Below are 23,173 nucleotides of genomic sequence, written 5' to 3' on the forward strand. Positions count from 1 at the left end.
ATATAAACTATAGATAGTATTTAAGAAATTCATAAAATTCATAAGAAAACAACTACCTTGTTCTACCATTTGTCCCTTACCAGTAAGGTTATCAGACTAAGGGGCAGGGGGGAATCTACTTTAGGGGGATCATAATCCCTACATTTAGATTACTATGACTGTTATATCTTTTATTATTAATTCAGAAGTCATTTATGACTTATCTACCCAAGTTGAACTAATGATATGACACTCAATCTGTCATGAAAAATGCCAGTCAATTACTTTGAGTATAATATTGTTTCCAAAATTACTTGTGTCTACACTGACTTTTTCTACAAATCAATTTAAAAAAAAGATAACAAAAAAATTGGCAAAGGACAGAAAATTCAGACAAGAAACACAAATGCCCAGGAAATATACAGAGATATTTAAATGTATAAGTAATCAGAAAAATTCAAATTCAGAAGGGACCCATTTTATTCACCCACCAGATCAGCCAAGAAATGGAGAATATCCAAGAGTGGGAGGGTAGGAGGAAATGAATGCTGTCATGGTGTACAGATTGGTGTGTAAATTGGCACAACTTTTTTGAGGGCAATTAAAATTGTATATATCGACATCGTCTTCATCCCAACAATTCCATTTCCAGGGATCTATTCTACAGAAATACCCACCCACGTACACAAAGATGCATGTATGAGGTGGTCCATGCAGCAATGCATGTAATAAGGAAACTGGACACAGCCTAAACATCCATCAAGAGGGGAATTATTAAATCGTAATACACTCATACTATGGAACATTATGCAGCAGCTTGCATGGATGGGGTAACCCTCTATGTACTGGAAGAAAAAAAGTCTAAGACATACCACGAAGCAAAAGAATCGAGTTGTAGGATGTTACAATTTATGTAAAAAAAAGATAAGAAAATCACACAACAAACCCATTTTGCTGTAAATATGTATGTAGGCAAATGCATGGAAAAAGGTCTGGAAGGATATATACTAAATCCAGAGTAGTGGCTATCCCAGCAGTGGGGGGATTAGAACATAAGGCAGGTGTTCACTATATCTGTTATTTCATCAAAAAAAATTTTTTTAGTGTTTATTTATTTTTGAGACAGAGAGAGAGAGGGAATGAATGAGCAGGAGAGGGGCAGAGAGAGAGGGAGACAGAATCCGAAGCAGGCTCCAGGCTCTGAGCTGTCAACACAGAGCCCAACGTGGGGCTTGAACCCACGAACCGTTGAGATTATGACCTGAGCCGAAGTTGGACACTTAACCGAATAAGCCCCCCAGGCCCCCCTGTTATTTCATTTTTATATATTGAGACTAGAATCATGTATTCCTTGTATAATGGAAAATAAGTTGAAATTGATTCTAATTTTAAAGGGAACCTGCCAAACTTAATTTTTAAAATAAACACAGATGGGGCGCCTGGGTGGCTCAGTCGGTTAAGCGGCCGACTTCAGCTCAGGTCATGATCTCGCGGTCCGTGAGTTTGAGCCCCGCGTCGGGCTCTGTGCTGACAGCTCAGAGCCTGGAGCCTGTTTCAGATTCTGTGTCTCCCTCTCTCTGACCCTCCCCCGTTCATGCTCTGTCTCTCTCTGTTTCAAAAATAAATAAACGTTAAAAAAGAAAAATTAACACAGAATTGCAATCGGTGGAGGTCGAGTTGGGATATGGAAGGGGAAACACCTTTCCGCAGAGCTACTGACCTCAAAGTTCTGGACCAAGAAGGACCTTAGAATGCAGTTAGGTTTTTTTTTTTTTTTTTTTTTGTATTCGTATTTGGAGAGAATATACTCACAGTTTCTCAGCCCAACGGTATCCCTTCCATACATTTTTATCAATGTGAGAAATAGAGTTTCCTTGGAAATTTCTGTGAAGAAACACAGTTCAGATCCTTGAATAGGTAGGAAAGGAATGAACAGAATAAATAAAAGAATCACTGGCAACCTTGTGGGGAATATTCCAATGCAGTAAATGCCAACTTTCTAATTTCCACGGCTATCAGCATCCCAGGTGGTGCAATTAATAAAGAGATAGCGTGGGGCCACTGGCACAAACAAGGCAGCTCCTTAGAACCTGAACTTCCTATTTGTTCCATTCCTTGGGTAGATAACGCCTGTTAATTACTCTGGAGATAAGTATTTTTTTTTCCCCAAATCACTTATGTGTCTAAAATGGTTCCTTCCACAAATCAAGGAGAAAATAATAATTCAAAGAAAAAAATGGTAAAAAATTTACCATTATCAGCAAACAAATGTAAAGAAGCCCTCTACTGACACCTCTCTAGGTGTTAGAAGGATAAGGGAAGTTAGAAATTAGAATAACTAACATGGAAAGATTTCTTAGACATATTGCATAGGGAAAAGCAACAAATCACTGGGCAAGGAATTAAAAAGTATCCCCTCATTAGGAAATTAGGAAAAAATGCAAAGGAAAGAGATGGGAAGGAAGGACACACACCAGAAAGGTGACAGGAGTTATCTTATGAGTGGTAGGGAGGGTGGGGTGGGATTTTCACGTTTTATCCTCTATACCTGTGACATTAAAAACAAAAAAAGTATCCATGCCAATTCATGTATCCATGAATTACACATGTTCAAAAGAAGCTATTAAATGCCTGAGGTTCAGTTTCAACCGCTAACTCTGCGTATGACTTTGAATCTTTACATTTAGTTTTGTCCTCTTCCCTCAGCAACAGCTTACCTGGTCAGTTTATATACACATTTTTTTCAGGGGAGTCAGGAATAAATTCAAAACAGATACCCATCTGCCCATGTGCCTGGTGGACATTTCCAGTCAACCTGAAGCCTTCCGGTTGCTCTATGTTCCCTGGTAAAAGATGCCTCAACTTCCATCATTCTCCTTATCTGGGACAGAAGTTTCAGAGTAATATCTGAGTTTTCTCTTTCCCGTGCACACCCCACCCGCGACTGTCATCAGTTAGTCTATCTTGTCACTTCCTCCTTTGCAGTGCTCTCAAGGCTTTTCTTTCTACTCTTTTCAGCCACTCTGATTCGGCCCCTTGTTACTTTATTCCCAGGTTTTGTTAGAACATTCTATCTGGTCTCGCTGGATCAAGCTCTCCTCTCCAGATCGGCCTATATGGGGAACTGAAAATAATCCTGTTTCAACGGTCTGTATCTCATGCTTGAAAACTTTCAATGGCTCTCTATAACTCAGAATCTAACGTTCAAACCTCTCTAGCTGATAGTCAAGGTTTCTCGTAATTGGATCTTTAACTGCTTAACCTAATTCTTAATTCCTGATCATTCCTGCAGCCGTGCCTTTGCCTAGACTTATACCCATTTTTTCTCTATTTAACACATCAGAGCCACTCTTTGGGTCTCAGCTAAAGTGTTAGCTTATCCATGCAGCTCTCCCTGACCTCCATACTCCGCTGATTACAGAGTCTGCTGAATTCCAACACCCATGGTACCTCTTTTAGTACTTAATTACATGCCACCTCCCTTTTTATGACCATTTCCTTTCTTCCCACCTGTCATTTCATGTTCTGAAGACGATTTCATCCTAGTGTGGCGCCCATAGTACTTACTCTTGGGTTGGGCCCAAACTGAGTACTGTATGTGGAAGGCCGGGCGTCAAAGATGAGGTCTGGGGAATCAAAATAATAACAGCTAACACTCATATTTTGCCAGGCACTGATCCAAGTGCTTCATATGTATTACCTCATCTAGGTCTCACAATAATCCCATGAGATGGTAACTATCATACTTTCCATTTCACAGAAAAGGAAACTGAGTCACAAAGCTAATAGATGACAGACCTCGGCCCAAACGCGGGCAATCTAGTTCCAGAATCTCTACTCTTCACTACTCTGTTGTACCCTATTATAGAGGATGGAGCAAAAATGGGAGAGTAGAGGTTAAGGGATGAAATAATGGGGCTAAAAATTGGATAAGGAAAAAGAATAAGGACAATTACAAGTAAAAGATTGGAGAAGGGCGAACAGTAGTAAAAAGGAAAATGAAGATAAGGGATAGTTGACAAAGAAAAGGTAAAAACAGAAAGTCAGTCAACGTGGTTGGGGAGATGAGGAAGGCCCAGGACGACATTGAGGAAGAGACTGCCATGTCAAGCAGGAGGCAGAGAACAAACAAGTAAAGGCGATTCTTACAAGATGGTGAAGGTGCCGTTGTAGGTGTCGGGCTCCAGCACGGGCACTCTGCGGAGCCTCTGCTGTATGCTGAGACCAACACACGACAGTGTCTCACCTTTGCAGGTACAGAGCTCACATATTTTGAGGTTTGTGGTGGCATTCTGTTCTGGTTGCCAAGTTAAAGTTGTGTATGCCTTTTCTGAGGTATAGTTTACAAAATGCACCACAGGATGTTGAGTTGTTGGAGGAAAACCTGTCTCAAATGACTCTGGTTGCTGACTTACAGGAATTTCTAGGTCCATAGGTGGAACCGTGACTTCAGTCAGGTTTCGATGTTGCCTCTGAACCTGTTTTGGATGTGCAAGTGTCACCTCAAGGTCCTTTGGGGGAGGAGTTGTAGTCTTCTTCAGGGTTGTCGAATGTTCAGCCTCTGTAATAGGTTCTGGAGTTATAGTAAGCCCCACATGACGAAATGAGATGATGGGTGATGCTGGATGCTGACCTTGATCCTTACTTGGAGTTGGAACTGTCACTTCCTGCTGGAATGGATACTGAACTACAACCTCCTTAGGTGGCTCTGGAGGCTGAGTTGGGGTGTCTCGCATGGTTGGAGAAGGTTCAGTCTCCACACTGGATCCTGCAGTTACAGTAAGTTCCAGGTCCATAGGTGGAACTGTGACTTCAGTCAGGTTTGGATGCTGACTCTGAACCTGCTCTGGATGTGCAAGTGTCACCTCAAGGTCCTTTGGAGGAGGAGCTGTAGTCTCCTTCATGGGTGTAGAATGTTCAGCCTCTGTAGTAGGTTCTGGAGTTATGGTAAGCCCCAAGTCCACATGATGAGCTGTGACACTGGGCAATGTTGGTTGCTGACCTTGATCCTTACTTGGAGTAGGAACTGTCACTTCCTGTTGGGATGGATACTGAACAACCTCCTTAGGTGGCTCTGGAGGCTGGGCTGGGGTCTCTTGCATGGTTAGAGAAGGTTCAGTCTCTGTAGTGGATTCTGGAGTTATGGTAAGCCCTGGGTCCAAAGGTTTAACTGTGACTTTAGTTAAGGTTGGATGCTGAATGTGCTCTGAATGTGGAAATGTCACCTCAAGGTCCTTCGGAGGAGCTGTAGTTTTCTTCAGGACTGTAGAAGTTTTAACCTCCACAGTGGGCTCTGGAGTTATGGTAAGCTCCAGGTCCAAAGGTCGAACTGTTATATTGGGGAGTGATGAACGCTGAGCTTGATTCTGACCTGGTGTCAGAACAGTCTGCTCCTGATATACTGGAGGTTGAGCTCCGATAACCTCCTCAGGTGGCTTTGGAGGCTGAATTGGAGTCTCCTGCATAGGTAGAGGAAGTTCAATCTCCTTATTGAATTCTGGAGTTATAGTAAGCCCCAGGTCCAAATGTTGAGTTTTGGCCTTATTCAAGGTTGAATGCTGAACCTGAACCTGCTCTAGATGTGCAAATGTTACCTCAAGGTCCTTTGGAGGAGCTGTAGTTTTCTTCAGGGCTGTAGAAGCTTTAACCTCCATAGTGGGTTCTGGAGTTATGGTGAGCTCTAGGTCCAAAGGCTGAACTGTTACATTAGGTGACAATGGATGACGAGCTTGATCCAGACCTGGAGTTGGAACTGTCACCTCCTGAAACAGTGGAGGCTGAACTACAACCTCCTTAGGTGGCTCTGAAGGGTGACCTGGGATCTCTTGCGTGGTTGAAGTTTCAACCTCGGTAGTGGGTTCTGGAGTTATGGTCAGTTCAAGGTCTAAAGGCTGAACTCTGACTTCAGTCAAATTTGGATGCTGAGCCTGGATCTGCTCTGGATGTGGAGGTGTCACCTCAGTGTCCTCTGCAGGAGCTATAGTCTGCTGCATGATTGTAGAATGCTCAGCCTCCACAGTAGGTTCTGGAGTTACAGTAAGCTCCAGGTCAGCAGGCTGAACAGTAACACTGGGCAAGTTTGGATGCTGAGCTTGCTCTTGTCCTAGAGGTGGAACTGTCACCTCTTTATGGACTGGAGGTTGTGCTACAACCTCCTCAGGTGGCTCTGGAGGCTGAACTGGGGCCTCCTGCTGGGCTGGAGGAGTTTCTGCCTCCTTAGAGGCCTCCGGAGGTTGAGTTGGAGACTGCTGCAGAATTGGAGATGGTTCTACCTTCTCAGGGGCCTCTGAAGGCTGAAGTGGGGCCTCCTGCTGTGTGGAAGGTTCTACCTCCTTAGGGGGCTCAGGGGATACAACTGGGGCTTCCTGCCGAGTTGGAAAAGATTCTGCCTCATTACCGGGCTCTGAAGGCTGAGCTGGGGCCTCCTGAGGTGTGGGAGAAGGTTCCACCTCCTTAGGGGGCTCAGGGGATATAGCTGGGGACTCCTGGAGGACTGGAAACTGAGCTGGGGCCACCTGCTGGGTTGGAGACTCTGCCTCATTAGGGGGCTCTGAAGGCTGAGCTGGGGCCTCCTGCAGTGTGGGAGAAGGTTCTACCTCCTTAGGGGGCTCAGGAGATACAGCTGGGGCCTGCTGGGGGACAGGAGACTGAACCAGGGCCTCCTGCGGGGTTGGAGAAGATTCTGCCTCATTAGGGGGCTCTGAAGGCTGAGCTGGGACTTCCTGCTGAACTGGAGATGGTTCTACCTTCTCAGGAGGCTCTGAAGGCTGAGCTGGGGCCAGCTGGGGGACTACAGACTGAGCTGGGGCCTCCTGTTGGCCTGAAGCAGGTTCCACAGCCTTAGGGGGGTCTGGAGTCTGAGCTAGGACCTCTTGTTGGCCTGGAGAAGACTCATCTTCAGGGGACTCTGGAGACTGGGAAAGTTGCTTGGACTGAGCTGGAGAAAATTCAACTTTCTCAGGGGGAATAGGAGATTGAGCAGGGACATCCTGCTGCACTGGAAGAGGTTTAACCTCGTTAAGTTGCCTGGGGACTTATGAAAATCCTCAGATCCACAGGTTTACCTGTGATATTAGGCAACACTGGATGCTGATATTCACCTGGACCTGGAGGTGAGAATGTCACCTCATGCTGTACTGGAGACTGAGCTACAACATCTGTAGAGGACCCTGGAGGCTGAGCTGGATGCTCATACTGAACTGGAAAAGACTCGATCCCCTCATTGGGCTTTGGTTGCTGAGCTGGGACCTCTTGCTGGACTGGAGAAGGTTCTATACTTGCAACAGGCACTTGAGGCAGAGCTGAGCTCTCCTGCTGGCTTGGAGAAAGTTCAGTTTCCTCAGGAAAATCTTCGGGTGGAGTTGAGACTTCATGCTGGACTGGAGAAGATTCAACATTTTCAGGGGGCGCTGGATACTGATGTGGGACCTCCTGCTGGGTTGGAGAAAGTCCAATTTCCTCAGGAAGATCTTCAGGCATAGTGGAGACTCCCTGCTGGATTGGAGAAGGCTCAACATTTTCAGGGGCAGCTGGATGCTGATGTGGAGAAGGTTCACCCAATCCTGTTGGATTGGAGAAGGTTCCAACTGCTCAGGGGACACTCCAGACTGAGCTGAGGCCTCTTCTCGGAGTGGAGAAGCTTCAACCTCATTAGTGGATTCTGAGGTCATGGTAACTGAGGAATCCACAGGTTTAACAGTGACATTAGGCAACAGCAGGAGCTGAGCTTGATTCTGACCTTGAGGAAAAACTGTTACCACCTGATGCTCTGGAGAGTGAGCTGGGGCCTCCTGTTGGGTTGGAGAAGGTTCAACCTCACCAGAAGGCTCTGGATGTTGAGCTGTGGCTTCCTGTTGAGTGGCAGAAGGGTTAATTTCCTCAGAGGTCTGTGGATGCTGACTTGGGGCCTCCTGATAGGTTGCAGGTTTAACTTCCCCAAGGGGATTTGGATGCTGAGTTGTGGCCTCTGACTGGGCTGGAGAAGGTTCAGTCCCCTCAAGGGGCTCTGGATACTGAGTTGGGGTCTCTGGTTGGGTTGGAAAAGGCTCACCCTCCTCTGATGCCTGAGGATACTGAGCTGGAGCCTCCTGCTGGGTTGAAGAAGGTTCAACCTCCTCAGGGGTCTGTGGATGCTGAGCTGGGGACTCCTCTTGGGTTGTAGGTGGTTCACTCCCCTTGGAGGCCTGTGGGTGCTGACCCTGGCCCTCCTCCTGGAGAGGGGAAGGTTCACCCTCTTCCTGGGCCTCTGGAAGCTGAGTCGGGGCCTTCTCCTGGGTTGAGGGTGATTCACCCTCCTCAGGGGCCTGTGATTGCTGAGCTAGGGCCTCCTGCTGGGTTGTAGAAGGTTCAACTTCTCCAGGATATTCTGGATACTGAACTGGGGTCTCCTGCTGTGTTGGAAGTTTCTCCTGTGTGGTAGATTCTGGAGATTGCGTTGGAGTCTCCTGTTGAACTGGCAAAGATTCAACCTCAGGGGACTGTGGAGGCAGAGTTGGGGCTTCATGCTGGGTTTCAAAAGGTTCCACATTAAGAGGCACTGAGGGCTGAGCTATAGTCTCATGCTGAACTGGAGAAGGTCCCACCTCTGTAGTGGGTTCTGCAGTCATGGTAAGCTGCACATCTGGAGGTTTCAAACTGACATTGGGCAGGTTTAAATGTTGATCATGGTAGTGACCTGGAGGTGAAACTGTCATCTTATGATGCCATAGAGGTTGAGCTGGGTGCTCCTGCTGGGTTGGAGAAGGTTCCACCTCCCTGGAAGGCAGCTCTGGAGGCTGAGCTGGTTGCTCTTGCAGGGTTGCAGAAGATTCTATCTCCCCTGGAGACTGAGCTGGAGTCTCCTGCTGGGTTGAAGATTCTGCCTCATTAAGGAGCTCTGCAAGCTGAGCTGAGGCCTCCTCCTGGGTTGGAGAAAGTTCAGCTTCTCCAAAAGGGCCTGGAAGCTGAGCTGGGGGTTCCTGTTTGCTTAGAGAAGGCTTACGTTCCTCAGGAGGCACTGAAGGCTGAGCTGGGGTCTCCTGCTGCCTTAGAGAAGGATCAACCACCCCAGGAGGCTCGGAAGGCTGACCTGGGGTCTCCTGCTCACTTGAAGGCTCAACCTCCTCTGGAGGCTTACCCGAGGTCTCTTGCTGGGTTAGAGAAAGTTCTGCTTCCTCAGTATGTTCAAGAGGCTGAGGTGGGGCCTCTTGCTGGGCTATAGAAGATTCAACACCTTTATCAGGCCCTGCAGTTGTGGTAAATTCCACATCTAAAGGCTTACCTATAACCCTGGGAAACATTAAATAATCTGGATAGTGACCTAGAGGTAGAGATGTCACCTCATCACTTATTGCAAGTTGAGTTAAATACTCGATAGGGAACTCTGGAACTAGAGTTGGGGCCTCCTGCTGGACTGGGGTAGGTTCAACCTCCTCGAGGCGCTCTGCAGGCTGAGCGGGGGCCTCCTGCTGGACTGGGGTAGGTCCAGCCTCCTCAGGGTGCTCCGCAGGCTGAGTTAGAGTTATGGTAAGATCCAGAGGTTTAACAGTGACATTGGGGAAGCTTGGCTTCTGAGCTTCACTCTGACTTGGAGATAGCACATTTACTTCATGATGTGCTAACAGTTGAGATATGATGTCCTTAGATGGCTCTGGAGGCTGAGCAGGGGCCTCCTGGGGGGTCGGAGAAGGTTCCACTTCCTCGGGGGCCTCTGTAGGGTGAGCTGAGGCCTCCTGCTGGACTGAAGAAGGTTCGACCTCTTCAGGGGTACTTGAAGGCTCAGCTGGGGCCTCTTGTGGGTTTGCTGAATTTCCATCCTTAAGGGACTCTGGACGCCGAGATGGAGCCTTCTGCTCAAGTAGAGATGTTTCTGTCTCTTCAGGGGGCTCTGGATGCTGAGCCTGAGCCTCCCCTTGGGGCAAAAAAGATTCAGCTTCCTCAGGGGACTCTAGATGATTTGGGGTCTTCTGCAAGGGTGGAGGAATTTCAGCCTCCTCAGAGAAGTTTGGAAGTTGATCTGGTCCCCCTGGGAAACCCATAGGTAGGTTCTCCTCAGGATATAGGAGACCCATATTGGAATCTAAATAATCATCCTGCAGCTGTTGTTGTAGGTGCTCTTTATTTGCAAATTGGTTTGGAGTTCCAACAACTTTGGCAAGCCTTCGATGCTGAGCTAGATCTTCCTTCAGGTTTAGGGGTGAAACAATCAACTTTGTTGGCTTTGAACTCTGACTATCCAGAGATGGAACAAGCATTTCAAATGATTGGTGATCTTCGGCCTGATCTAAACCTACAGTTTTAGTCTTACTTTTGAGTTGAGGAGGCGGAGCTATGGTCTGATTCTGATCCCAACCTGGCATTGGAACCACCTCTGGGAGCCTTTGATGCTGGGTTAGCTGGTCATTCAGATCCTCACCTGGCCCTGGGGGTAGTTCTCCAACCGAATCCGTGTCCAGGAATGGAACCAAAGTCTCGGTCAACTCCTTAGGCGGGGCCAGCATCTGGGCTGGAGCAGAGGACCCCAGGTAATTAAAGCCCCCCCCCCCCCCCCCCCCCCCCGCTCGGCTGGGGGTGTAAGTGCCTGGGGCAATTCGGGCGGGGGATCAGAGGAGCGCGAAGACCAGGGCTCAGCCGCCTCCAGGGGGTCGGAGGTCAGCTGGGCAGGGTCCAGGGCCCACTCCGGAGGCTGAGCTGCCTGGACCAGCAGCCACAACGGTTGCCACATAAAGAGAAGCAATAGGGCCAACAGGCACAGCCGGGGCATGACACGCGGAGGCTCCGGGGCGCAGAGACCCAGGCGAGTAGGGTACTGGCGCTGGGCCCTGAGCGGGAGCCAAACCATAATGGCAGCTTCGTGATGCGCGCGCGCACCTTTAGCAACTGCGCGCCCCTCCCACGCCTACATCCCACCCTTTATTTATAACGTCTTTATTTATGCCACCTTTATTAGCTCCCTGGAGATGGGCTCCGCACCACCAGAGCGGGCCTTTTTCCCAGAATCACTTGGGGCCCAGGCCTCCCTCCACCCTGCAAAGGCCACCACTCCCCCCTCCCCCCGCACTCCCCCCTTCCCCCCCCACCCCCCCCACCCCGGGGCTGCTCACAGCAAGGTAGTACTTGGACTCATTTTCTGGGTGGCCCCGGACTCCCGCAGCTCTGAGGGGTGGAAGGGTGGGGGAGTGGAGCAGAGCTTCCAAGGAAGCCACAGGACCTGGCATCCTGGGAAATTAAAAAATGCTAGTCCAGCTCTAGCAATTTGAACTCTTGCTCTTCAAAGCTTAAATCCGAGAGACGTTCTTCCTCCCCCTGGCCATACTGCTTCCAAGAAAAGTAGCTGACCTGCAAAATAAGCACCAGTGAGGGCGACGGGGAGGAGAACACACTTCACAGTCAGATATTCTAAAATGTTGCCATTTCCTCTAAATTCTCAATACCCATGGCTGATTATTAATTCACCACTCTGTTAGATGGGGGCCTACCACTGAATCTGAGATGGCCCCAAAATGTCTGTAGGAGGAGTTTGGGGGAGTGCTGAGCAATTCATTCTGGGAAAGAGGGCCGGAAACCAATTCTAGCCCTTTATTTACACGGGGTGGGAAAACTTCCCCCATCTCATCTTGACTGGACATAGCCATTGATCTAGAAAAAGTAACAAGGCCACTTTTCAGAGGTCCACTCTGTGCGCCCACATGGAGAAGGCACTTAGGATGTTAAAGTCAGCGTGTTAAACAATTTTCTTGAAATACTGTAACTAGCACTCAGTTTACTTCCTTCACAGCCCCTTTTCTAATGTATTTTTAGTCCTTGCTTATGGTCTGGCACAACCTCTAGCATGTAAAATGCAAGAGAGAGGGGGTTTTTATCTTAATCCCAATGTCTAGCACACAGGAATAGTGTTTATATGGAACTGATTCCAAGACTGGCCTCATGCAGGAATGGATCTGTTGTTATAATCAGGTTTCTGAAATCTTTAGCATCAATGCTGAATCTTTTTCTCATCTTTTCACCTTTTTCAGGAAGCTAGACCTTTTTTTTTTAATTCTTTTTTTCCTGAGAGAGAGAAAGTGTGAGCGGAGGAGAGGGACAGAGGGAGAGACAGAGAGAATCCCAAGTAGGCTCCACGCTCAGCACAGAGCCCGACGTGGGGCTGACCCCACAAACTCTGGGATCGTGACCTGAGCCAAAATCAAGAGTCGGATGCTCAACCTATGGAGCCACCCAGGCAACCCAGGAAGCGAGACTGCTTAAAGCCTAAACTTGGAAACGTCTGAAGTTTCCTCGACTGGTTTGATTTAGATTCAATTAACATTATTATTTTGCACGAAAAATCTTCCAGTGCTTTTTCAGAAAGTAACCATCTTCTCTTTCTCCACTCTCTTCCCTTCAAAACAAACTTTGCAACTGTGGGGTGAGTTAAATATTCAGAAATCTAGGGGCGGCTGGGTGGCTCAGCTGGCTGAGTGCCTGATTTCGGCTCAGGTCATGATCTCGCAGTCTGTGAGTTCGAGCCCCGCGCCGGGCTCTGTGCTGACAGCTCCGAGCCTGGAGCCTGCTTCAGATTCTGCGTCTCCCTCTCTCTCTGCCCCTCCCCAGCTCACGCTCTTTCTCACTCTCAAAAATAAATAAACATTAAAAAAAAATCTAAAAAAAAAAAATTCAGGGCGCCTGGGTGGCGCAGTCGGTTAAGCGTCCGACTGCAGCCAGGTCACGATCTCGCGGTCTGTGAGTTCGAGGCCCGCGTCGGGCTCTGGGCTGATGGCTCGGAGCCTGGAGGCTGTTTCCGATTCTGTGTCTCCCTCTCTCTCTGGCCCTCCCCCGTTCATGCTCTGTCTCTCTCTGTCCCAAAAATAAAAAATTAAAAAAAAAAAAACTTTGAAAAAAAAAATTCACAAATCTAGCCCCAAATTAAGCTCTCAATGACATGAAACACATTTTTGCTCCTTTTTTTTTTTTTAACATTCTGTATGTGGCACGTTAGTATTTTCTTTTAGAAATTATTTTGGCAACTTAATCCCTAATTCAGGACATCCATGTGAGTGATTTACAGAAAAGTTCTTCAGCAAGATATTCACGCAAGATATATATGAGATGCCGACATCTGGGTGATACATCCTATTTGAATGGCATAATGGTTTCAAACGCTGTAGTATAATCACATGTAAGGCCATAGTTACTCTGTTCCCAAATCCTTGAGATTCTGTTTGAGGGGAGCTCTAAAAGGCTTGTGTCCTCTCCTATGTCCACAACTGTGGGAGTGCTCTGATGAAATTTGCTCTCCAAATTTCAATTAAGGGGTCAGAGCTAAGGGTCAGGACTTCAGGAAAAGCCCCAGAAATCCCCTGCAGTCAAAAGCAGTTTCTGAGTTTCACATTTCCCAAAGGATGATAGAGCTAATGCCAAAGTCTTCCAAATTCTGCTGGTTGCTTTACATTATGGCTACAGTGGCTATGTCACCCTTGAACTTTAATCTCCACATACTTGAATTAAATCCTGCAGCTCGTCTTCAGTACTGGCATCTGTGATCTCTTCACAGGGTCTGTATTCCACAGCTATTTTACCACTTTCTGAAATAAAGTGAATAAGGATTGGAAAAAAAAAAAAAAAAAAAAAAGAGGGCGCCTGGATGGCTCAGTCAGTTAAGCGTCTGACTTCAGCTTAGGTCGTGATCTCATGGTTCATGAGTTCAAGCCCCATACTGGGGTCTCTGCTGTAAGCACTAGAGCCCACTTCAGATCCTCTGTCCCCCTCTCTCTGCCTCTCCCCTGCTTACTCTCTCAAAAATAAACATTTAAAAAATAAATAAAGTTAACAAGATCAATTCAGAATTTTCCTTGTTCTAAAACTGGCTGTATACAATGATAGCACCCAATAACTAGACATTCTTTTTATTTATAAAAGCAGAAAATAAAAGCATTTTCCTAGAAGTGTTCTCATCTCACACTTCAGTTGTTAATCATAACTATGTGTGAAAAAATACACATGAAGTTAACAACTGTGTGGTTCAACAACGCTATCATCTTAAGAAATAGGAACTAAGGAATAATGACACAGGAAGTTCAAAACTACGGAAACAACAATGTTCAAAATCAGATGACTAGACAGTAAGGCATTAGGTAGAGGTCAGTGTGAGTTCTGGAATAGAGACCATGGACTATAGCTGATACTTCATATTAGAAACAAGGCAAGTGTCTACTCCCGGAAACAAAATCCCACCAGATACAATGAACAATGCTTTGGAGGGAGGGGGAGGGGGAGGGGGAGGGAGAGAATGCGCTTGGACAGTTTATTGGCAGAAATGGCCCATGTCCCTTACAGACAATACAATTCCCCTTAAGGCAAAGTACAGCTACAACATTTTGATCGTGTACAAGGGATACCATAGCATGTTAGGGAGAGGTCAGCAACCCAAAGGTTTAGTTTGGTTCTTAAAGGTTGTTACTCAGAATTGACAGCTAACGGAGATTCTACCTGATGACCAGGGAAGTCAACTTTCACTGCAAGAGCTGTCCAGGCTGGAAGCCTGAGACCAATCCAGGGTCAACTCTTATGGGCAAATAAGGCCTCTGAAACTTAGCTAGGATTTCTTAGTCTCTAAGCCTGCAAGACTGTGAAGCGGCGAGGGCGGGGTGGGGGGGCAATTGTTTGGGGACTCATTACTAATTATAAAATTCCCTTGGAGCACAGCCTGTAACATTCACACCATTGTAGAACTCAAAAGAGAACACAATCGATGCTATTCAATAGCCTGACCACTTTCAAGGTTCACAAAAATATAGCTGACCCTAATATAAGAATCATATTCATGGCACAAAAACAGACACATAGACCAATGGAATAGAATGGAAACCCCAGAACTAGACCCACAAACGTATGGCCAACTCATCTTTGACAAAGCAGGAAAGAACATCCAATGGAAAAAAGACAGTCTCTTTAACAAATGGTGCTGGGAGAACTGGACAGCAACATGCAGAAGGTTGAAACTAGACCACTTTCTCACACCATTCACAAAAATAAACTCAAAATGGATAAAGGACCTGAATGTGAGACAGGAAACCATCAAAACCCTAGAGGAGAAAGCAGGAAAAGACCTCTCTGACCTCAGCCGTAGCAATCTCTTACTCGACACATCCCCAAAGGCAAGGGAATTAAAAGCAAAAGTGAACTACTGGGACCTTATGAAGACAAAAAGCTTCTGCACAGCAAAGGAAACAACCAACAAAACTAAAAGGCAACCAACGGAATGGGAAAAGATATTTGCAAATGACATATCGGACAAAGGGCTAGTATCCAAAATCTATAAAGAGGTCACCAAACTCCACACCCGAAAAACAAATAACCCAGTGAAGAAATGGGCAGAAAACATGAATAGACACTTCTCTAAAGAAGACATCCGGATGGCCAACAGGCACATGAAAAGATGTTCAACGTCGCTCCTCATCAGGGAAATACAAATCAAAACCACACTCAGATACCACCTCACGCCAGTCAGAGTGGCCAAAATGAACAAATCAGGAGACTATAGATGCTGGCGAGGATGTGGAGAAACGGGAACCCTCTTGCACTGTTGGTGGGAATGCAAATTGGTGCAGCCGCTCTGGAAAGCAGTGTGGAGGTTCCTCAGAAAATTAAAAATAGACCTACCCTATGACCCAGCAATAGCACTGCTAGGAATTTATCCAAGGGATACAGGAGTACTGATGCATAGGGGCACTTGTACCCCAATGTTTATAGCAGCACTCTCAACAATAGCCAAATTATGGAAAGAGCCTAAATGTCCATCCACTGATGAATGGATAAAGAAATTGTGGTTTATATACACAATGGAATACTACGTGGCAATGAGAAAGAATGAAATATGGCCTTTTGTAGCAACGTGGATGGAACTGGAGAGTGTGATGCTAAGTGAAATAAGCCATACAGAGAAAGACAGATACCATATGGTTTCACTCTTATGTGGATCCTGAGAAACTTAACAGAAACCCATGGGGGAGGGGAAGGAAAAAAAAAAAAAAGAGGTTAGAGTGGGAGAGAGCCAAAGCATAAGAGACTGTTAAAAACTGAGAACAAACTGAGGGTTGATGGGGGGTGGGAGGGAGGGGAGGGTGGGTGATGGGTATTGAGGAGGGCACCTTTTGGGATGAGCACTGGGTGTTGTATGGAAACCAATTTGACAATAAATTTCATATATTAAAAAAAGAAAAAAAAGAATCAATCATATTCACCCAATAGGTCAGTGCCAAAAACAAAAACTGAAGCTGAATTGATTCCAAAAACATAATCTTATAAATTCTCCAACAGGAAAACGATGATAACAAGTGAACATATTTTCTCTGCTTACCATGTTTCAGGGATAGTTTTAAACTTTTCCATCATCTCATTTGCTCTTACAATTCATCCCCCATGAGGTGAGTTGAATTATTACCTTTACTTGGCAGATAGAGAAATTGCAGCTTAGAGAGATTGATTACATACTTCAAATCTGACTATAAAACCTAAAATTGCATAAGAAATCTAGGAGACAGAGCTAAGATTCAACACTGACATCTAAAGCTTCAAAGTTTATTTTTTTTATTATTTATTTTGAGAGAGAGAGAGCACATGGCATGTGAGAGTCAGGGAGAGGCAGAGAGAGAGGTAGGAAAAGAATCCCAAGCAAGCTCCACGCTGTCAGCACAGAGCCCGACATGGGGCTCAATCTCACACATCGTGAGATCATGACCTGAGCTGAAATCAACAGTTGGACGCTTAACTGACTGAGCCACACAGGTGCCCCCAAAGCTTATACTCACAATAGTATTCTGTGTTATGAGCAAACAATCAAGAAAGAAGACTGGGTCAAACACTTTCTGTGTGGACAGAGGTAAGTCACTGTATATCTATATACTGGGGACAAAAATATTTGTGGTCATTTCTCTCACAGATGCCACAAAGAACAAATTTGACACTACCGCTTTGAAAGCATTTGGTGAATAAAAGAATATGAAGTGTTTTCATCCAATTAACTTTTCAAAATGAGTTTATTTGCTCGTTGAAACTGATGTACTGTACGGACAATCAAATAAGTCTTACCTAAAATCACAATCAACAGCTTCTGGAATGCATCTGACACAGCCTTCTGAATAGCAAGCTTCTGGGTTGTCCTCCTTTTCATAAGAAATGATAATGGCCCTGCATCCAACCAAAACAAATGGATTTAACATGCCTATCTGAATGATAACTGATTTGGGGGTTATATGTGTAAAAGTGAAAATACATCCATGATTCGTAGTTCATTATCTGAGCAAGTAAGGGCAGCCACAACACAAGGTTGAATGACTCTGCTGTAGGTATATCCTGGCAGGGCACATTTTTACTGCCCTGATCTACTCCAGAAGTTTCGGAAGTACCAAAAGGGAGACACAAGCCAAGAAAGTGGCACAGATCTCACATCGCTCGTAGATTTCAAATGGACAAGCTGAAACTATAGTTTCAGACCCTACTGCAGACCCTACTCTCCTGTGCATCAAGGGCTGGAGTCACATGGGGAGAAGGGTTCGGTGGTAGTGCACATGACCGCCTGGTCTCTTCCTGGGCATCACCCAAGGGAGCCTTACTCCCTTAGCCTTGCTAACAGCCCTGCCCCTCCCTGAAAACCCTAAGCCTAAGTGCTGTAGACACTGGGAAAAAACACAGTACCAATGGGAATACCTTTTCTAGGCATCTGTATTTGACTCTTTACACTCCAGCCCTTTTATAGGAGGCAAAGGACTCAACATCTACACAAGAGTTTGTTTAAATCTTTAGATGATTACTTTGCTGGGATAACTGCAGGCTGCAAGAGATATGTATTTGAAGGACTATTTTAGCACAAGGCGAATTCTTAACCAAAAATGGGAAAAACATTACTTCCCTCCTCCTAAACTTCTTGGCAGAAAGTCAGCTTTAGAATTTTAAAGTTAAAGGTTCCTTCAGGTATTGCCTGAGATAAAAGCCTGTACTGTAGGCCAGAAAAACTCTGCCTAGGGCTTTAGGAGCTTAGCAAAGGGGAGGGCTGGATGATGTATCTGAAAAGATGAGTTTTTAGAAAGAAAGAGGGATTCTGCCTCCCCTCCACCCCCACCCCCACCTCCACTGTAAACAGACCTTCCTCCAGGTCATCCAAAGTCTCCTCGGCCATGCCAGCTCCGGGACTCCGGCACTCATAGGATGGCAACACCACCTCTAAAGCACAGAAGAATTTCAGGCTCTGCTTCTGAAGTGGTGGCACAGTATCTTCATTTGCCCTTTCTTCAAGGTCAGAAAGATCCTGAAGCTGTTAGGATTTTATTATTATTATTTTTTTATGTTTATTTTTGACACACACACACACACACACACACAGAGAGAGAGAGAGAGAGAGCGCATGAGCAGGGGAGGGGCAGAGAGAGAGGGAGACACAGAATCCGAAACAGGCTCCAGGCTCTGAGCTGCCAGCACAGAGCCCCACGCGGGGCTCAAACTCACAGACCGTGAGATCATGACCTGAGCCGAAGTCGGACGCTCAACTGACTGAGCCACCCAGGCGCCCCGAGCTGTTAGGATTTTAAATGGAAGGTCCTTCCTTGGATCTGAATGTAAGCTTCAAGATGTTTTGTTATTAAAAACAAAACCAGCGGCGCCTGGGTGGCTCAGTTGGTTAAACTTCCGACTTCGGCTCATGTCCTGATCTCACTGTCCATGGGTTCGGGACCCGCGTCGAGCTCTGTGCTGACAGCTCAGAGCTTGGAGCCTGCTTCCGATTCTGTCTCTCCCTCTCTTTCTGCCCCTCCCCCGCTTGCAATCTGCCTCTCTCTCTAAAAAAAAAAAAAAAAAAAAATGCAACTAAACTCCAGCAATCCCAGCCCACAATGGAGGTATCCTATAGCTTCAAAATCAAGTAAGACTTACAAATGGATGAAGACAATTGGTTTTTATTATACACCATACAAATACTGGAGAAGATTATGGACACCACCGCCCAAGTTACTGAGATTATTATGAATTCTTGGTGGCAGGCTCAGGTACTTCCAGTTAGAGGCCTCTCACATCTCCCCACAACCCAGTTTTCTCCTCTCTGAAGTCCAGAATTTCAGTGTTGAAATGATTCTAATTAGTCAGGGAAAATCTATAAAGTTTACCTTGATGATCCTTTTTGACCATCCATTGAAACCAAAGTAATAATTTGCCAGTTCTTGGCACTGGGAGCTGTTTAGGGCAAGGGCCTGATGTTGAACCGCCTTATGTTTGGTGCCAAGACGAACCTAAAGACATAAGAAATAGACCTGAAAATATCATAACCTGACACAGAGGCTTCCTTTGGATACACCTGAGATTTATCAATACCTATTTCATAGAGAGGTTGTGAAGCTCAAACTGGAAACATTTTAAGAAATCAGCCCCTAATAAACCCTAAATAAACGCTATGTACTATTTTTACGCTATAGACTTTGATGCATCATTTCCAGGGCCCTTGATTAATCGGCTTTCCGTGATCTCTGATATTGAAAGTGATGATGAAAGCAACTAAGGAAGCCCTCTGGAAGCAAATTATAGGGCTGTGGGTAAGCAAGGGAAGTAAACTTTTTGCTGTCTCATCCCGTAGCTCCTGTTTGAGAATATGACCTCAAGAGCAGATAACATGGACCTGAGTAGGACCTGAATCAGCAGCACCCACCCCCCGCAAGTTACTAACCCCTGTTAGAAGAAGGAATATACATACTTCTGTAAATTTTATAAGCAAATAAAACAATAAGAGGTTCATTTGCCTTAATAAGCTTCTTTGAGAATGCAAATACCTCCAGTGTTAACTCTCTAAATAACGTACACGCTACAGTGTATTTCTTACATCCTCTAGTTCTTTTTTAAATGTCTATTTCAAGTGGGGTGTAGTATATTAGTATATTCATAAAAATTCAAATAATTCAAATAAAGTCAAAGTATTATTAACTCTTTATTGATTTGTTTGTGCAACGTCCTCTATCACTAGTTTATCAGTTCCTTAAGTGCTTGAAGGAACCATATTTTATTCTTTTCTCATTCCTACAATCAAGCACAGGTCTATGGATTAAGTGAATGAATGAGTAGATGAAAAAGTGAAATTACTTTCTCCAACTGAAGCTGCCTGCTAGGAAGGAGAAATGAAGACGAACTTTTAAATGTTGAGTGCTACAGCACAGGCTAATGGTGAGGCAGAGTGGAGCTGTTCTGGACAACCAGGAAGCTTCAGAAGGGCCTCGAGCCCCTGAGTGGTAGAGACAGTTGTCACCTTAGATAACCTTGCCACAGTTCTTGCTGGCAACCGTTTTCCTTCATGCTACTGAAAAAAAGCTCTCAGACGCCTTAGGCCTTTCCTTGATTTTACTGTAAGATGTTATTCTTGGGGCGTCTGGGTGGCTCAGTCTGTTGGGCATCCGACTGCAGCTCAGGTCATGATTCTCACAGTTTGTGAGTTCGAGCCCCGTGTCAGGCTCTGTGCTGACAACTCACAGCCTGGAGTCTGCTTCCGATTAGGTGTCTCCCTCTCTCTCTGCCCCTCACCCGCTCATGCTTTGACTCTGTCTCTCAAAAATAAACATTAGGGGCGCCTGGGTGGCTTGGTCGGTTAAGCGTCCGACTTCGGCTCAGATCATGATCTCACGGCCTGTGAGTTCGAGCCCCGCGTCGGGCTCTGTGCTGACAGCTCAGGGCCTGGAGCCTGTTTCAGATTCTGTGTCTCCCTCTCTCTCTGCCCCTCCCCTGTTCATGCTCTGTCTCTCTCTGTCTCAAAAATAAAGAAACGTTAAAAAAATTTTTTTTTAAATAAACATTAAAAAAATTTTTTTAATATGTTCTTTTTAAATATGTATTTATAAAAGGTAAACAAACAAAAAAAACAACCAGAAACTATGTGTACTTGCCAAAGTATAAAGGAACACATAAGTAAATTGGGCAACAATTTCAGTAGGCGGCGGGGTGGGGGGGGGGTGGTGGTGGTGGTGGTGGTAACCCAAGGCTCTGTGTTAAATAAATAAAGAAATTTAATAGAATGCTCTCTCCTGTCAGCTATATATTGACTTTGGGCTTTATGCTGTGAAATCTCAAAATCCATTTGTGAAATGGTCTTAATGTCCAATGAGAGAAAAACACCTCATTATTCACAACTGATACAAAGTCATTATTTCATAATCTGTAATAGCTGAGTGGCTGGGTGACATCTTCACAGGCTAGAAGCTTGCAAACTCAGGAATGCCTGACAGGTGATCATTTCAATCATAGGGAGTGGAGCCAGGATTGAAGACAGTGTTCAACAAGTGGAGACAGTATACTCAGACATTTGAGAAGGATTCTTAGATTCGATCCAGATTAAATCAGTAAGGAAGGGCATATGGGTAAGAATAGGCAGTCAAGTCCGTAGGAAGTAGCTAGACTAAGAAGCCAGTTAGACAAAGCTGATGAAAACATACAATTATAAAGTGAAAGGTTTGGCAATCTAAGCCTCACTCAACTTATTCAAAGGAATTGACATGGCCCTTGATAAGGAAATGGTGATTGAATTGAGGCACATAATGAAATATAATTCTGGGGCTCTGGGAAAGCAAAATGGACAGCATGTTGGTATGGAATAAAGTTTCTGTGGTGTATTAAAGAATGTTTTAACCATTTTCCCGGGAGTTGAAGGGAATAGTCTCAAGCTGAATCTCAAGCTGTCTTGAGTCTCAAGCTGGACAGGCAGCTTGAGAGTGATGACGACGATAATGACGATGAAGCATCCTTTATAATACAACTGATAATAGAGGGGGGCCTGGGTGGCTCAGTCGGTTAAGCGTCCGACTTCAGCTCAGGTCATGATCTCAGGATTCATGAGTTCGAGCCCCACATCGGGTTCTGAGCTGACAGCTCAAAGCCTAGAAGTCTGCTTCTGATTCTGTGTCTCCCTCTTTCTCTTCCCCTTCCCTGCTCATGCCCTGTTTCTCAAAACTGAATAAAAACGTTATTAAAAAAATTTTTTAATCCCCATAATAGTAACTAGAAACAAGACTTCTTGTGAAGCTTTGTTAAATTAAGGGGCACCAAAAAATGACACAGGGTTGAACATCAGTAAGTTTGGGCTTGACCTCTCCCTTCCAGTTACTGTCATGAACCTTAAGTAAGTCACTTAACTATCCTGAGTTCGAGTTTCTTCATCTGAAAACAAAACAAACATAACAAAACAACCAAAAAAACCCAGGGAAACCGGAGGATCAGTGTAGCAATGCATCTAAAAGCATTCTGTAAACCACAGTGGTATACCAACCCTGGTCTATTATTGCTGAATTCAACACTTCGTCCCAGTGGTGTTAGGAATTTCCTACTTGGACCCACCTTCACTGGAGAATTCTGAAAAAGCTGCTTCTGGTCGCATGCCTTTTGGGCTCTGTGAGCATCCCTTGCTGAGTAAAACTTGATGATGGCGTAGAAACCAGGACGGGCCACTGCAGCGTTTGGGAAGACTCAGACCGAATACAGAAGGCCAAACTGGGAGAATACTGCGAACAGAGAATGCTGTGGGGTGGTCCCACGCCAAGTAAGTGCATGAAATCTCACGCCCAGGAAACAAAACTGCCTTCTAGTCCCTAAGCCCTCCTGCACACGCAGCCCAAAGCACTTCTCGTTTCGTTGAAAAGATTTCCCTTTGAAATCCCAGGATTCGAGAAGCATTAGAAGGCAACATGTGCTGGCTGTTGAGAGTTACCTCTCAAAAATCTGTCGGGGCTGAGACTGCAAAGCTCCCCTCTAGAACTAAGATTCCTCTAGGCGGAGACTACAAGGCGCGAGAGGTGCTCAAGGCCAGACTCAGACTCCCAGTCACGGGGAGGGGGGGGTGTCTCCCTCCCTCCCTCCCTCCCTCCCTCCTGGCCCGGCTCACATGCAAGGCCTCGGCCCTGGGTCCAGAACTCAGCTCCCACACCAGCAAGGTTTTGTCACTCTCCGTGGGAACCGTTAAAAGAGACCAATTCCGCCATCCTACCACCAAGGAGCAGGCGCGACTAACGTTTGAGTGGCACCGCGCCTGCGCAAGGCGTGCCCGCGCGTTTTAAAAAGGGGCTCGTGCGAGGGGCGGGGCCAGCTCGCCGTGGGGTGGGGCGGGGGCTGTCCCCCGGACCTCTCCTTCGCCCCTCCCGCTCTGGGGCGGGTCTCTGCCTCTACTTCCCCTCCCGCAGCTCCATTGTCTCAATGTCGTAGAATTTAGTGCTTCTAGTCA

General features: G+C 45.9%; 3 protein-coding genes across 3 annotated transcripts in view; all 3 read right to left on the reverse strand.

Annotated features, from left to right (window-relative positions):
• Positions 1-5,633, reverse strand: part of LOC131496944 (leucine-rich repeat-containing protein 37A3-like) — a gene marked incomplete at its 3' end in the record, with an annotated part of 33,327 nt that extends 27,694 nt beyond the window's left edge. The window contains exons 1-2 of the mRNA XM_058702821.1: positions 4,129-5,633; positions 1,792-1,863 (exon numbers count right to left, since the gene is read on the reverse strand). Coding sequence (XP_058558804.1) covers positions 1,792-1,863; positions 4,129-5,633 — 1,577 coding nt within the window. The remainder of the gene's footprint in view (positions 1-1,791; positions 1,864-4,128) is intronic.
• Positions 5,634-5,929: 296 nt separating this feature from the next.
• LOC131497776 (leucine-rich repeat-containing protein 37A3-like) lies at positions 5,930-10,492 on the reverse strand. Its single transcript, XM_058704348.1, has 2 exons — positions 7,559-10,492; positions 5,930-7,427 (listed from the first exon to the last, which is right to left on the reverse strand). Exons 1-2 carry the CDS (start codon positions 10,455-10,457, stop codon positions 6,997-6,999), a joined length of 3,330 nt encoding a protein of 1,109 aa, XP_058560331.1. The 5' UTR covers positions 10,458-10,492; the 3' UTR covers positions 5,930-6,996.
• Positions 10,493-11,167: 675 nt separating this feature from the next.
• On the reverse strand, positions 11,168-22,934 carry LOC131497779 (RAD52 motif-containing protein 1-like). The gene is given in 8 exon segments (XM_058704350.1): positions 11,168-11,295; positions 13,435-13,520; positions 17,026-17,124; positions 18,079-18,247; positions 19,092-19,214; positions 22,294-22,473; positions 22,838-22,912; positions 22,914-22,934. Coding segments are annotated over 8 exon segments (855 nt in total). The 3' UTR covers positions 11,168-11,193.
• Between the last annotated feature and the right edge of the window lie 239 nt (positions 22,935-23,173).

This window comes from Neofelis nebulosa, chromosome 16 (assembly GCF_028018385.1).
Source record: "Neofelis nebulosa isolate mNeoNeb1 chromosome 16, mNeoNeb1.pri, whole genome shotgun sequence".
Taxonomy (NCBI): domain Eukaryota; kingdom Metazoa; phylum Chordata; class Mammalia; order Carnivora; family Felidae; genus Neofelis; species Neofelis nebulosa.

Bases quoted from the DNA above. Each gene is read 5' to 3' on its own strand.
- LOC131497776 (XM_058704348.1), bottom strand. From the start codon at position 10,457: ATGCTGGCCCCGCCTAAGGAGTTGACCGAGACTTTGGTTCCATTCCTG. The intron at 7,428-7,558 runs CTTCTCCAATCC...AGGAAATTGGAC, and splicing joins GTCCCCTGAGCAGTTGGAAC to TTTCTCCAACCCAGCAGGAG.